Here is a 12845-nt window from a genome sequence, read left to right as displayed (position 1 = left end):
TTATACTTTATGTCAGTAAAGTTCAAATTCAAGTTTATTGTTATCTGACTAAATAATACACAAACGAAGTAACGTTCCTTTGGACGTTACACGCACAAAACATACCGCATACGCAGCACATATAACAAAATAGTACAACAAATAATTTAATTAAAATTAACTATTTTCCAATTAGCTTGCAGTATATATTCTATAAAACTCCAGTTCGGCTCCCGGAATTCGTTGAATCCTCCCAGTTGGGTAAAGGAGAGGAGAGGTTCTGTCAGCAGGATAGGAGGCGTTTCTATTCTGGTCGTCGTTGTTTGCAAAATTAAAGCGATGGCTCTCGGGAATTGTCGTTTTATTTGCGGCTCTCCAGGCATCAGTAGACAGAGACCAACCAAATCAAACTACAACTGCCGTAACGCAGCACGTAGATATGTCGCAGCGGTACCAGGCTTTGGAAAGAGGGAGACTTCGGGGTGACAGCGGCTGCCGGCGACCAGGCACAAAGTCTGTCCCAGTTCAGCATCTTTTGTTTCTTTAACAAACTTGTGCTTTAGCATTAAATTCGGATCGGATTTCCACTCAGTATGGGAGATGACGCCGAGGAAGGGAGCTGCACTGTAAAACACGAATTGACACATGGTAAGGGTCTTTAAAACTACCTATTTTTCTCAAACAGTTAAAAGTTAATGCCTACATGCTGCTGCTGAACATTTTTGTTATATAATCACTTATTTATTTTGGAGGAGATGGTCTGTATTAACATTTATATTTGACGTCAATATACGGGTTCTAATAAATGTTTGTTTATTGTGTGTCTTTTAAGTACAACTTTGAACCCAATTCTTGTATTGACTTGTCAGCCGGCAAAGCTGCTTGAGTACTGCAGGGCTTGTCTAGATCGGTGGATCTAGTAACTCATTGCCTTTATTACGTGGTTGGATGCTGTAGTAAACTGGGGGAAATGCATCTTTGTACATGCAAACACCGGAGAGGGAGAGAAGGGAACGTTTGCTAACCCGACTTCTGGCAGCAGGTGTATTGTGCATTCCAGTGCGTAAGGGGCTGAAATGTAAGGATTCTAACAACACTTTTCAAAGCACGCGCATGCTTGATGAAAGGATTTACGCTCCCGTATGCCTTGACAGCAACATTCTTTAGTAAGCGTTTATATTGCTTTCAAAAATTTGGCTTGGACGAGACTTAACTTGAACGTTGTCAATTCCTTATCTGAATTTAACTGACTATTTTATATTAAAGTATCGAGCGACTCCTTGACGTGATGTAACATCATGACACTTTTAATACTGTATGTGTTAGGTTAACTGAAAGTAGTTTTCCCACCACTTTCGTCAGACTAAGAATGGGAAATGTTCGGCATATGAGTGGTGTAAAAAACGAACAGTGGGGATTTTAGAACCGTGGTTCTATGTTTTGGGATTTTTTGCATACTGAACATTATACGCTGTTTTATATCTTTTGTTGTCATTCCTTTAAAAAAGTATTTTATAACAGTTTCTGCACTGCTAAACTTCTTTCAATTTTCATTTATGCAGCCTTATATCCTTTCATGATTTTAAATCACTTCCGTGCGCGTTTTATTACGTTGGACAGGAGCACAGCACGGAACAGAACCTTCGGCTAAAATATCAGCGCTGAACATTTGCCAATTTAAAGTAGTTCTCCTCTGCCTATACATGACTACCGGGTCTGAAACTCGCTGTCCCAAACAATGAGGGCAAGCATGCCATATGTCTTAATGACTTCTGTGTGAGTCAACAAGGCATATGCATTGCTGACTTACATAGCCACTTTCAGCGAACTACGAACTTCAAGATTCCTCTGTACATCAGTGGTGTTAAGAGTCTTGCAGTTAATTGTAAATTGCTTCTGACTTTTGACCTCTCCAGGGTGTAACACTTCACACTTGTTAGATTAAACACCGTCTGCCATATAACATCTATCCTTCAACAGCCCTGTGTACTGTTCATTACTCCAACCCTTATGTTGTCTGCAGACTTCCTAGCCCATCTTCTATATTTTCAATCAAATCATTTATATATATACTGTATTGCAAAATGTTCAGCACTGTTCCCTGTGGAACATGAATGGTCACGGACATACAGCCAGAGTAGCATCCATCACTAATCTCTCTCTTCTATGAGCAAGCAACGTCTGAGTCCAAGGTAACAAATCATTGTGAATCCCATGCATCAGAACTTTCTGGATCAGCTCACCATGATGGTCTTTGTAAAATTACTTGGAAAATGCCTTGCGGCACAGTAACATGGTGGTTAGCGCAACGCTTTACAGTACAGGTAACCCGGTATGGAGTTTATACATTCTCCCTGTGACTCCGTAGGTTTCCTCCCGCAGTCCGAAGATATACCAGTTGGTAGGTCAATTGGTCATTGTAAATTGTCCCGTCATTAGCTGGGATTAAATCGGGGATTGCTGTGGGACGCAGTTTGAAGGGCTGCTTCGTGCTGTATCTCAATGAATAAATAAATAAAACACATGTAGACAACTCTTCCACTGCCCTACTCTCACCACCTTTGTCACCTCCTCAAATAACTCAATCAAGTTTGTAAACCATGACTTGCTCATTTCAAAGTGTTATTTTGTAATATGTTATATTGAAATCTTTTTCTCTCAGGAAATACAGTGAATCCTTTGAGAGAACTAAAATACTTTTAACTTAATTGAATTGCACACAATATGAGTTTTATAGTGCAGTATATTGTTGAATAATGGCAAAAGCACTTTAAGTATCTGTTTATCATAGTTTATTGGATAGTTTGACGAGAACAAATAGTACAAGGCAGTGCTTATGAGCACATAATATTAAATACTATATATGTAACATCAGAATGCTTAAGTTTAGCGGCCAGCATATTACAATGATGTCAAAGGAAACATTTTGTAAAGAAAAACTAGAGTGTAGCCTTTTGCAGTCAAATTTTTTAAACAACAAATGGAGACATAGCGAGATACATCATAAAAGCATTGTTTTAATTCAATACTTTTAGTTAATAAAACACATTTTAATTTGTCTTTTCTAAACAATTGTGATTCCTCACCATTTGTTCTTTGCATGAATAATATTTTAAATTTATGGATGCTTTGTAACCAATTTCATGTTCGTAATATTTATGCAATCTGAAAAAAATTTGTTAATGTAACCTTTGTCTTGTTTAAAACTATTTCTTTCTTCTTTTGTACTTCTAAAGTCACACTTAGGAACATGAACAAAGAAGGTTTACAATATGCTACAGTAGCAGTACTGTAATATGAACTAGTGATTGTAATCGCAGTAAAGACAATCTCTTCCTACCAGTTATTTATCAGTATTGCTTGTTTTTATATCCTTCAAACTCTGCACTGCTCTTGCAGTACACAAACACATTTTATATTTGATGTATTGCTCAATTTGCCAGAAATACTGCCTCATTCATGAATGTTGCAAAGTATATTAATTGGAAAATGTTCTGTCAGGTTAACTAACCAGAAAAATAATTGCACCAACAATGGTTTAATTTGATTAGCCACAAAGAGGGTTTTTATATGTGTAGCTGCCTAATTCATTGATGAATGGTTTAATCAGTAAAAGTAGGACATATGTATTCCAAGCTGCATGTGTTAACTTAAAAGTTTTGAATAAATCTCTTATGGTTTCATCCCTAATTCATAAGTTGGTTTTTAGGTGAAAAATATTATCAGTCCCAATTTTTTTTAAAGTAAACTCAAGTAATATGAAATCCATTTGAAGTTTCAAACAACATTTGTTGACCTTAAAGTTGGATTGATTTCAGTTATGAAAGTTAAGCTTTCATTATACAGATACTAAGTTTATTCATGCTTTAGAAGTAATGTGCAGTTTGTGAGTATGATATTAGTATCTCAATGTCACACACCTATCAATCCATTCCTGGATGACAGTATTGCTGCCATTTTTGGAAACAGAAGCAAGGATATAGAGGAAGCATGGCTCCTCCTGTTCAAGTTCCATCTGAACATTTTAGTGGATGGAGTAGAAAAAAAGATGTGCTTTGCACTGGAACTGCTAAGAGGACACTTGAGTACAAATGACAAGAAGACGACAGCAAGTTGTTGCACAGGTAAGTTTGTACACTAACTCATGATCCACCTGGGGTTAGTCTGGAAGAAATTCTATGATCTTAAGGAATGTATCAAAATGATCATTTTGATACCGTGTCTCACTTTTGTTGTTCTGCAATTAATACATCGGCACCACTCAGACATGTCTCCTACAATGGCAGTCATTGTTGTAGATGCCCTATTACACTCTCCCTGCTTTAGTCCTTCTCAGCTCATGAAAGTCAACAAGAAAGACAAAAAAGTGGATAATAATGGTAAACATACAGGAAAAGCAGTTCAAAATGATGATGTTATTAGCACATTAAGAACAAGTTTCCTTTTTTGATTTCCCAAATAAGGTCACCCACAACATTTGGCCTAACAAACTGGAAGGCATCCCTTCCAATCCAAAAATCTCACTGAACTGGAGAAGAGGATCTTCTCACATGTGTACGTTGGGATCATTGGACTGTAACCAGCCCTCACCCCCGAGGAAGCAGATAATCATTGACCAAACCTTTGGTGTCCCTCCTTCTTTCATAGCAATGAACAGTCTGTCATTTAGAGACACGGGAGACTGCAGGTGCGAGCATTTGATGCAACAAACAAGATGCTGGAGATATTCAGTAAATCAGGCAGCATCTGTGGAGGAAAACAGTCAGTGTTTTGGGTTGAGTCCATTCATCTGGACCTTTCATCCAGTTGGAGGGCTTTAGTTCGAAATGTTGACCTCCATTTCCCTGCACAGGTGCTACCTGTTTCTTCTGAGTTCCTCCAGCATCTTGGTGGTCATTCAGTCTTTTTATCTGCTTTCTACTGGTACTCTTCCTGACAGACTTGTGCACACAACATTCATGCTGTTCTTTGTCTTTATCATTGTAAAGTTTCAGTTACAACAACATTTACAGTCTCATGTTTTCCCCTCTACCAACTCATCAGCTCACCATGAAAAGGACCAGAGAAGGATGTGGGTAAGATCTACTGTTCCTGCTTTGCATCAGCGCCAATGCTGGCACTCCAGGGGTTGAAAGGGCTAGGTTATAAGTGTCCGCTCTATGTGGAAGTCTGCATGACAAAAATGCAGCAGTGTGATGGGAATTCATCTCTAGCTATCTAAGAAGCACCTGGATGTAAGAAAAATGGAGTGTTGTGAGCTGTGTAGGATGGAAGGGTTAGATTGATTGTGGAGTAGCTTTATATAGGCTGGAACAACATCGTGAGCTGAAGTTCAGTGCTGTAACTTCTAGGAGAACAAGCAAAGTCAGGAAAATTTTCTGGCAACTGTGTCAAAGTGATTGATGTCAAAGAGCTGTACCAATACCAGTTTCACAGGCTGTCTCAGTCTGTAAATCAGTGTACAGTAACTTAATCCTGACCTTTATTCCTTCAGGAAAATATCCTTCAAACTACCTGGAGGAAGCAGATTGAAGTCTGTTTCTGAATATTGAATGTATACAGTAATGTAATGGAGATTCTGACATGAAGATATTTGATGGCTAGGAAATTAGCTGTAAATGGGAGAGAATCAAAGCAATTGGATTGATGTGAAAGAAGCTGAGTTCTGGATTATTGATCTAGAGACAATCACATGAATCTAGAGTTAAAGGTAGACATGGTAATGCTAAATGTAAAGTTATTGGATTGTCAATAAAATACATCTGTTTCACTATTAGGTAGGCTGAAGGGCCTTTTCTATACTGTACAACTATAGATATTGTTAATATCTATAGTTAATATTGCTAATATCCTTCAGGGAAGAAAGTCTGCCATCCTTACGTCACCCAGCTCATTTGTGTCTTCAGATCCAACCCTTGTTGAGGACCCAGATAAAGGCCTGATCCTCCCGATCACAAGGTAGTTGGGGGGTGCAGCAGATGTCAAAAAACCTTCAGTTGTCTTTGAAGTGATGCAGAGTGAAGGAATTAACTCCAGCCTGGACAGTCCCAAGCCTGGGTGCTGAAGGGCGAGGTTTGGGCATGGGGCTAGCAACTCCATCCCATAAAAACCCAGTGCCACAGAAATCCCAGCAGAAGCTCCATAAAGGAAGAAAAGGTAGGCTACATCTGGGATAACTTGAAAGACTGGCCCAGGAGAGAAGACGCTGCTGAGCAGCTGTCTGCAGCCCATGCCCCAGTAGGGGTGATGGGCTTAAGTAAGTAAGATGAAGAAATTGCATCCTCAAGGTTCTATGATCTTCTCAACCAAGCCCTTGATGATTCTGTGGCAGACGATATAAAAACACTCAGCTGTTCTTGCTGGAGCTCGGAGAGGAGAGAGAGCCTAAGGAGGGAGGAATTATTATTCCCTAAGATCCAGCCCATCATGTGGTGCAATAGCTGAAATATTTCTGACAACTTGGATGGCCTAAATTAAAAGTCACGTGGATTTCTGGATACTCTGGAATGACCACGGGAATTTATTTTTTCTGATTGTCTGTCATAAACTGTACATTCAGAGAGTGATGATTCTTGAAACATATTTGCCCTTCATAAGGATAGGAAGTTTCAAGGAAGTCTGAAATTCACATGAATGCAGCAGAGGTTCAGAGTGACAGTGGCTTTATCTCTAAGGGCAGTCCAAATTTCCCTATGCCTTTCCCCCTACACCAGTCCTGCTGTTGCAGCACATCCAATGACAGCACTGATGGCATCAGATATTAAATGTAGAAATGGCATCATAACTCATGTAAACTTTTGGCTCCTTACTGATCTTTTGGTCAGTCTTAAAGCTGATTGTAAATTCAGTGTCAAGTGATTGAAAGACACCTAAGATAGTGAGATGTCAATGAATAAAAGATTATGAAAATATAGCTCTCTGTGAGAGATAACTAAAGCAACAAAAAATGTGCTTAATACCATCAAAGCATGGTCACTACTAAGACAATAATATGGTCGATTGTTAATGATTGGCGTATTTCTCATTTGTTCATAGCCAACAACCCTTGCTTAATGAAAGCTGTACAACAACCTGATAGAAACAGTGCAGACTGAGAATGTTTATGGTATGCAAAAAGGGGCAAGCTGTTGTCAGATTTAATATTAGAATAGCAGTGAAGATAAAATTGTAGCTCTTTTTGTCAGCATAAAATCTTTTATTTTGAAACCAGTATATTAATTATTCCATTGTGAAGAAATTGTATTGTGTCAGACTTTAGACTAAATGGTCAAGGTGAATGGTGTTTGTTATTCAGGCTGGAAATTGGATCCTTAGTTTTGTGAAGAGGTTATTTAAGAGATCCAGTGTTTTATACATTTGCAGTAATATTCTGTATGTTGAAAACTGTCATCTTTATTTATTTGTATCTTTATTACATTTAACATAAATTTGCAAATAGGGTACTTTCATCAGAGTAGAAGATGAAACAGCAACATCATTGTTTTTTTTATATAAGAAAACAGTTTTAAATTCTTAGTCCAAATGAAAGGTCCTGACCCAAACTTCCAACTGTTATTACCCTCCACAGACAGAGTCATAGATCATGCAGCCTAATTGGCACATGCTGACTATGATTCCCATTTAAGCTGGTCCCATCTGCCCATCTTTGACCCTTATCCCTCTAAACCATCCTATTCACACATCTGTCCTAGTGCTATTTAATGCTTCCTGCCTGCTGAGGCACTATTGCCTGAATTGCTGTATCCCTCCAGCTTTTTATTTTTTGCTGAATGTAATTAGTATGTTCAATTTAGCAGAAGAGTTTATGAAATTCTCTTTCAAGCCCACTGATCCTCACACGTACTTTGACTAGTTTCCTCCAACCATGCTGTATCAATAAACTATATTGTCTTCTTCCTGTTTCTCTACTCCAATGCATTTGTTCTGATGACACAATCTTGCATACTTGTACTTATAATATACTGTTTCATCTTTTTTTTCTCACATTGGATTCCTTCTGTATGTACCAACATGATCCCTGACCCTGTCGGTTCCATTTCTTAGAACCTTCACTGCCTTTCTCTTTCCCTCATTTGTCACCCACCAACCTCTATATTTAAGTAGATACTTTTCTATCACATCAGGCATCCAAGCACGATACCAACACTGACACACATCTTCATCCCTCTTTCAGTGTTCCTCAGCAGCATTGTGGTCCATTCCTCAGTCATCCAACAATGCCCCAGCCACCCTCTCCACTTCCATTGCAGCTCCTATGCCAGCAGAAGAGATTCAATGCCACAATTTATAACCCTCTCCCTTCTCATTATCCAGGGCTCTTTCAATTTAGTAGATCAAATTTATTGTTCTTTTCATTGAGGAGAACAAATGCTACAAAATGACTGTTTGTAAAACATCTCTGTTCATTCTGTATGTAACTCTGAGTCTATTTAAGATTTCTTGTATCTGCAGTATTTTTTTTCATTTTCAATTAGTTCAATAGATGACTGCTGTTTTTCATTGGCTGCAGCAAATTTATTGGATAATGCCAATCTAATTTATTAACATAGTTGTGTCTTTAATATTTCAGCAACATTGAAGTAATATTGTAAATATATTTCTGATTGTCACAAACTGTACATTCAGAGCGTGATGATTCTTGAAACATATTTGCCCTTCATAAGGATAGGAAGTTTCAAGGAAGTCTGAAATTCACATGAATGCAGCAGAGGTTCAGAGTGACAGTGGCTTGATCTCTAAGAGCAGACCAAATTTCCCTATGCCTTTGGTGTTCACCTGTACATTGCAGGTTATATGTAAAAGTACATGAATTGCATATGCCATGATGCTAAAGTAAAAATGAAGTACACATGTTTATCTCCTGGTTCCTTGGTTTGCTTTTCATTAGTTAAATGTTTCAGAGTTGGAAAACAGAACTCATTTTAATTGATAACTGAAGTCTTATCTATGATAATTCTAAATGCATCCTACCAACAAAGGAAGTAGTTGCATTTGACACCTATGAGTATCCAACCCCAGCACCAACATGTACCTGAGAAACATTGACTGAGCCCCTGAGCCCTCTGCTGCCTGTGTCATTTGATAAGTGGGTTGAAGTAGTCATGACAGTAATGAGAAAAACTGGCACTTACAGTAGGTCACTGATGGAGAAATTGCTGATGCTGTGCATGAATATGCTTAATTTCTGAGCGTGACAAACAGAGGATCTAAAGAACAAATGACTGTGGAGGAACTAATCTTGTATATAGAAAATAGATTTTCATATTTCAATAGCATACTATTTCTGAGGAAGTAATTAACGTTGTCTGAGATAGTTACATTGAAGTCAAATTTCCCAATCAACTGGAGAGAAAAATCTTCAAAAATATTTTTCATAATGACTGAACTTTTCATCATGTAAACGATTTAGTCTTGAAATAAAAGGGCTGCTGGTATGACAGTGTCTTCATTTGGTTTCCCTGTGGTGCTAAGATGCTTTATTTGCATTCCTTAATTTGCACCTGTGGATATTGTTTTTAACAATAAAAATATTTAATTAATTGGAATGAATTGTAGTAAAGTATATTTGTGACATCTCTTTGAACCTTTTTAAATATTCACCCCAAAGTTAGATATCACTATAGAGCTGTCTTTCTCAACCTTTTCTCCCTTGAAATGATTTTCAGGTCTCAAGGAACCCCTGACTAAAAATTACAATGTTTACAGCTCATGGTATGTTAGCATGATCAGTAAGTTGTAAATATAATAATCCAAAAATAATTGTCAATGCTCTTTAGAGTAGAGGATTAATTTTTAGCCAATCTTTCTTGATAAAACAGGTAGTTAAGCTTAGTTTATGTTTCTTTTCCTTCTGTAAATCTTAAAAATTCATAAGGCAATCTTAATAAATTTCTGTTAAATAACTGGCGTAAACCAAAATGAAATTTAATGTAGGCTCAGTAGATTTAATTTAAATAAAGTTTGTACATTGATTTTAATTAATGTTGTTTACAACATGAAAATTTATTGACAATTTTGAATAGTAGAGTTACTAAAAACCATAAGCCAAATCAATATGAATAAAAACACAATAGCCATTTAAAATAATCGGTACTTTTACATGTCATATAGCTGTGGTTTGTAGTTAAGTGTCTTTTCAATTTTGCTGGAGCCATTGCTGCATTTGCAAGTTCTTTGCCACTGACTAGGCACAATGGAATAGGACAACTTGAATCACTGGTTCATGTAAAACACATTGATAAATAGCTTTCATTGTAAGGACGGACATTTTTGTGTATGTCATTGCACTAATGCTGTGAAATGACTCAGAAGATTATAATTCTTCATCATAAATCTTATCAGAATTGTCCGTAGGTCTAGGCCCAGAATCCTCCTCTTCCATCTTACACCTCCTCTCAAGAAATCGCCACACTGGACCATCTTTAGAATGAGAATTTCCCTCCAATTTTCTACTACACCGGTAGAGTTTATTTGCTCCCATAAGTCATTCGGCAGCACACAAGGGGAAGCTGGGGGAGATAATTAAGGAGGGAGAGGTTGAAGTCACAGCCCAAGTCGGGCGAGTCCATTCAATGCTCAGAAAACACATTTCACGCTCCTCGTCAGCCTACTGTCCTCCTCTCCATGCAATACAGCACTCTCTAATTATCAGCCTACTGTCCTCCCCTCTGTGCGATATAGCACTCAGCAATTAGCAGCCTACCGTCCTCCCCTCTGTGCGATACAGCACTCAGCAATTAGCAGCCTACCGTCCTCCCCTCTGTGCGATACAGCACTCAGCAATTAGCAGCCTACCATCCTCCCCTACCTCACGTCAAAAACTGAGAATAGACTCAACCAAGTAAACATGGTCCTACTGCACACTGGGCTGAGAGACCTCTAACGAGATTGGTAATGGGGCTGTTCTGTCACTGCCCACCACTGCGAGTGCTAGCATCGCACATCACACAAAGTTAAAAAAAAATGGTTATTTTTTTAATCACCATCTATGGTTCCACAGAACCTTGGATGAGAAACTCTGCTACAGAGAGTAGATAAAACCAGAGCATTGAATACAAGTGTATTTGAGCAACTGAATTGAAAAATTACTTTCTTTTTCAATCTTTTTATTACTATTAATAATATGAACAAAATACAATTGATATATTAATAAAGGGATTACAAACATACAAATTCCCATTGCACATGAAAGAATACATAAGCAATGATTACAGTATAAATGAGTATTCCCAAAACATGAACCATACAGTATATGTATGAACAAGGTAAATCTAGGTATTTCATAATATATAATATAAAAAAAAACTGAAAAAAGAAAAAAAATGTTATGCAAAAATAACTAAACTACTAATCTAATAGCTAATAAAGAAAAAAAAGCAAAAAAAGAAAAAAAAGAAAGAAAAACTAGAAAAAGAAAGAAAAAAAGGGCTGTTTATAATATCTCACAAGAATACATAATCATTAGTGTCATCAACTCCGATTCTCTCAACATAAATAAGATTAAAGCTGGAAAATCAAATAAGCTTGGAACAGGGTCATATTACATCATATGAAAATATTGAATAAATGGTCTCCATATCTTTTCAAATTTAGTAGAAGTATCAAATACACCACTTCTAATTTTTTCTAAATTTAAACATAACATAGTTTGAGAAAACCAATGAAATACAGTGGGAGGATTAATTTCCTTCCAATTCAGCAAAATAGATCTTCTAGCCATCAGAGTGAGAAATGCAATCATTCGACAGGCGAAGAAGATAAATGAAGGGAATTGAAAAATTAGTCAGATTTGGTAAGGGTGATAGATTTCCTTCCCTGAAAGGCAGTAGTGAATCAGATGGAGCATTGCAACAAAGTTGTGATTTAGTAGTCACCATAAGTAATATCTATAATTTCAGAATATATTCAATTGACTGAAGGCACATTTCTCAGCTGATAAGTGGATTTGAAGTTATACCTCAGTGGCCCAGGCATTTGAAAAACTGGTACTGCAATAATTTTCCATAGGATTCTAGTCAGGGAGTTTAGAGGAGGTTGGACCCAAAAGAAGAGTGGGAAGAATATTTAATAGTAAACAATAATTTTAATAATGGACAGTAAAATAACAAAATGCTAGGGGTCACAAAACAAGAGAGAACAGAAACAACAAGATAAACTTCAGGCAGGACGAGTGAAAGCTGAAAGCAACTAGTTGAGGTCAACTGATTTGATGAGTGAACGAAGACTGCATGAGAAATGGGGTTAAATAGGCTGCAGGTGACGAATCTGGAGGGAGTGGCAGGTGAATCCTGTTAGCTGGGTAGAGACTGGGAGGTGCCTGCATGTGCAAAATGGCAGGTGTCAGCTGGAGCAGGCCTGACAATTCTGCTATATTTGCTATTAGACACACAATTTTTTTTCTTCTGAGGCCAAACTTTCTTCATTAAGTTGCATTTATCTGTTTTCCTTTCAGTTTACGAGCAAACCTCATCTATAAAATCTGCACAGGCTATCCTCAAACTTCAACATGAGCAGTTCTGAAAACCATGAATGGAAAATATTTAAGACCACCTGTTAACTGTTATTTTAATGAATGTATTTGTTTTTTGTCACTTTTATCTTCTTTAATCTTCCCTTACTTGCAGAACACATATGATGATTTTTAGCTCTATCACAACATCTGGGATTGTATGTATTACTCTTCTGCATGTCTGGTATCAAACCTAAGATGATACAACTTGCTCCAACTCATATCTAGAAAAATTACGCCATTAGCCTAGAAATCCCTTTACACAGTTAACAATGCAATAGTGCAGCTGAAAATTAGCCCAGTCTTCTGTTGATGAATATCTTACTCACTTTAGTGCTCAGTGAGAAATTCAACTCCT

At 37.4% G+C, this 12845-nt stretch overlaps 1 protein-coding gene across 1 annotated transcript in view; it reads left to right on the top strand.

The window, feature by feature from the left end:
• The first annotated feature begins 4025 nt into the window (after nucleotides 1-4025).
• LOC132402889 (ribosomal protein S6 kinase alpha-5-like) overlaps nucleotides 4026-12845 on the top strand; it is a 67231-nt gene continuing 58411 nt past the window's right edge. The window contains exon 1 of the mRNA XM_059985946.1: nucleotides 4026-4103. Coding sequence (XP_059841929.1) covers nucleotides 4028-4103 — 76 coding nt within the window. The 5' untranslated portion in view covers nucleotides 4026-4027. The remainder of the gene's footprint in view (nucleotides 4104-12845) is intronic.

Source organism: Hypanus sabinus, chromosome 12 (genome assembly GCF_030144855.1).
Source record: "Hypanus sabinus isolate sHypSab1 chromosome 12, sHypSab1.hap1, whole genome shotgun sequence".
Taxonomy (NCBI): domain Eukaryota; kingdom Metazoa; phylum Chordata; class Chondrichthyes; order Myliobatiformes; family Dasyatidae; genus Hypanus; species Hypanus sabinus.
Note: the sequence above shows the minus strand (reverse complement) of the source record. Positions and strands in the feature narration are given on the sequence as shown.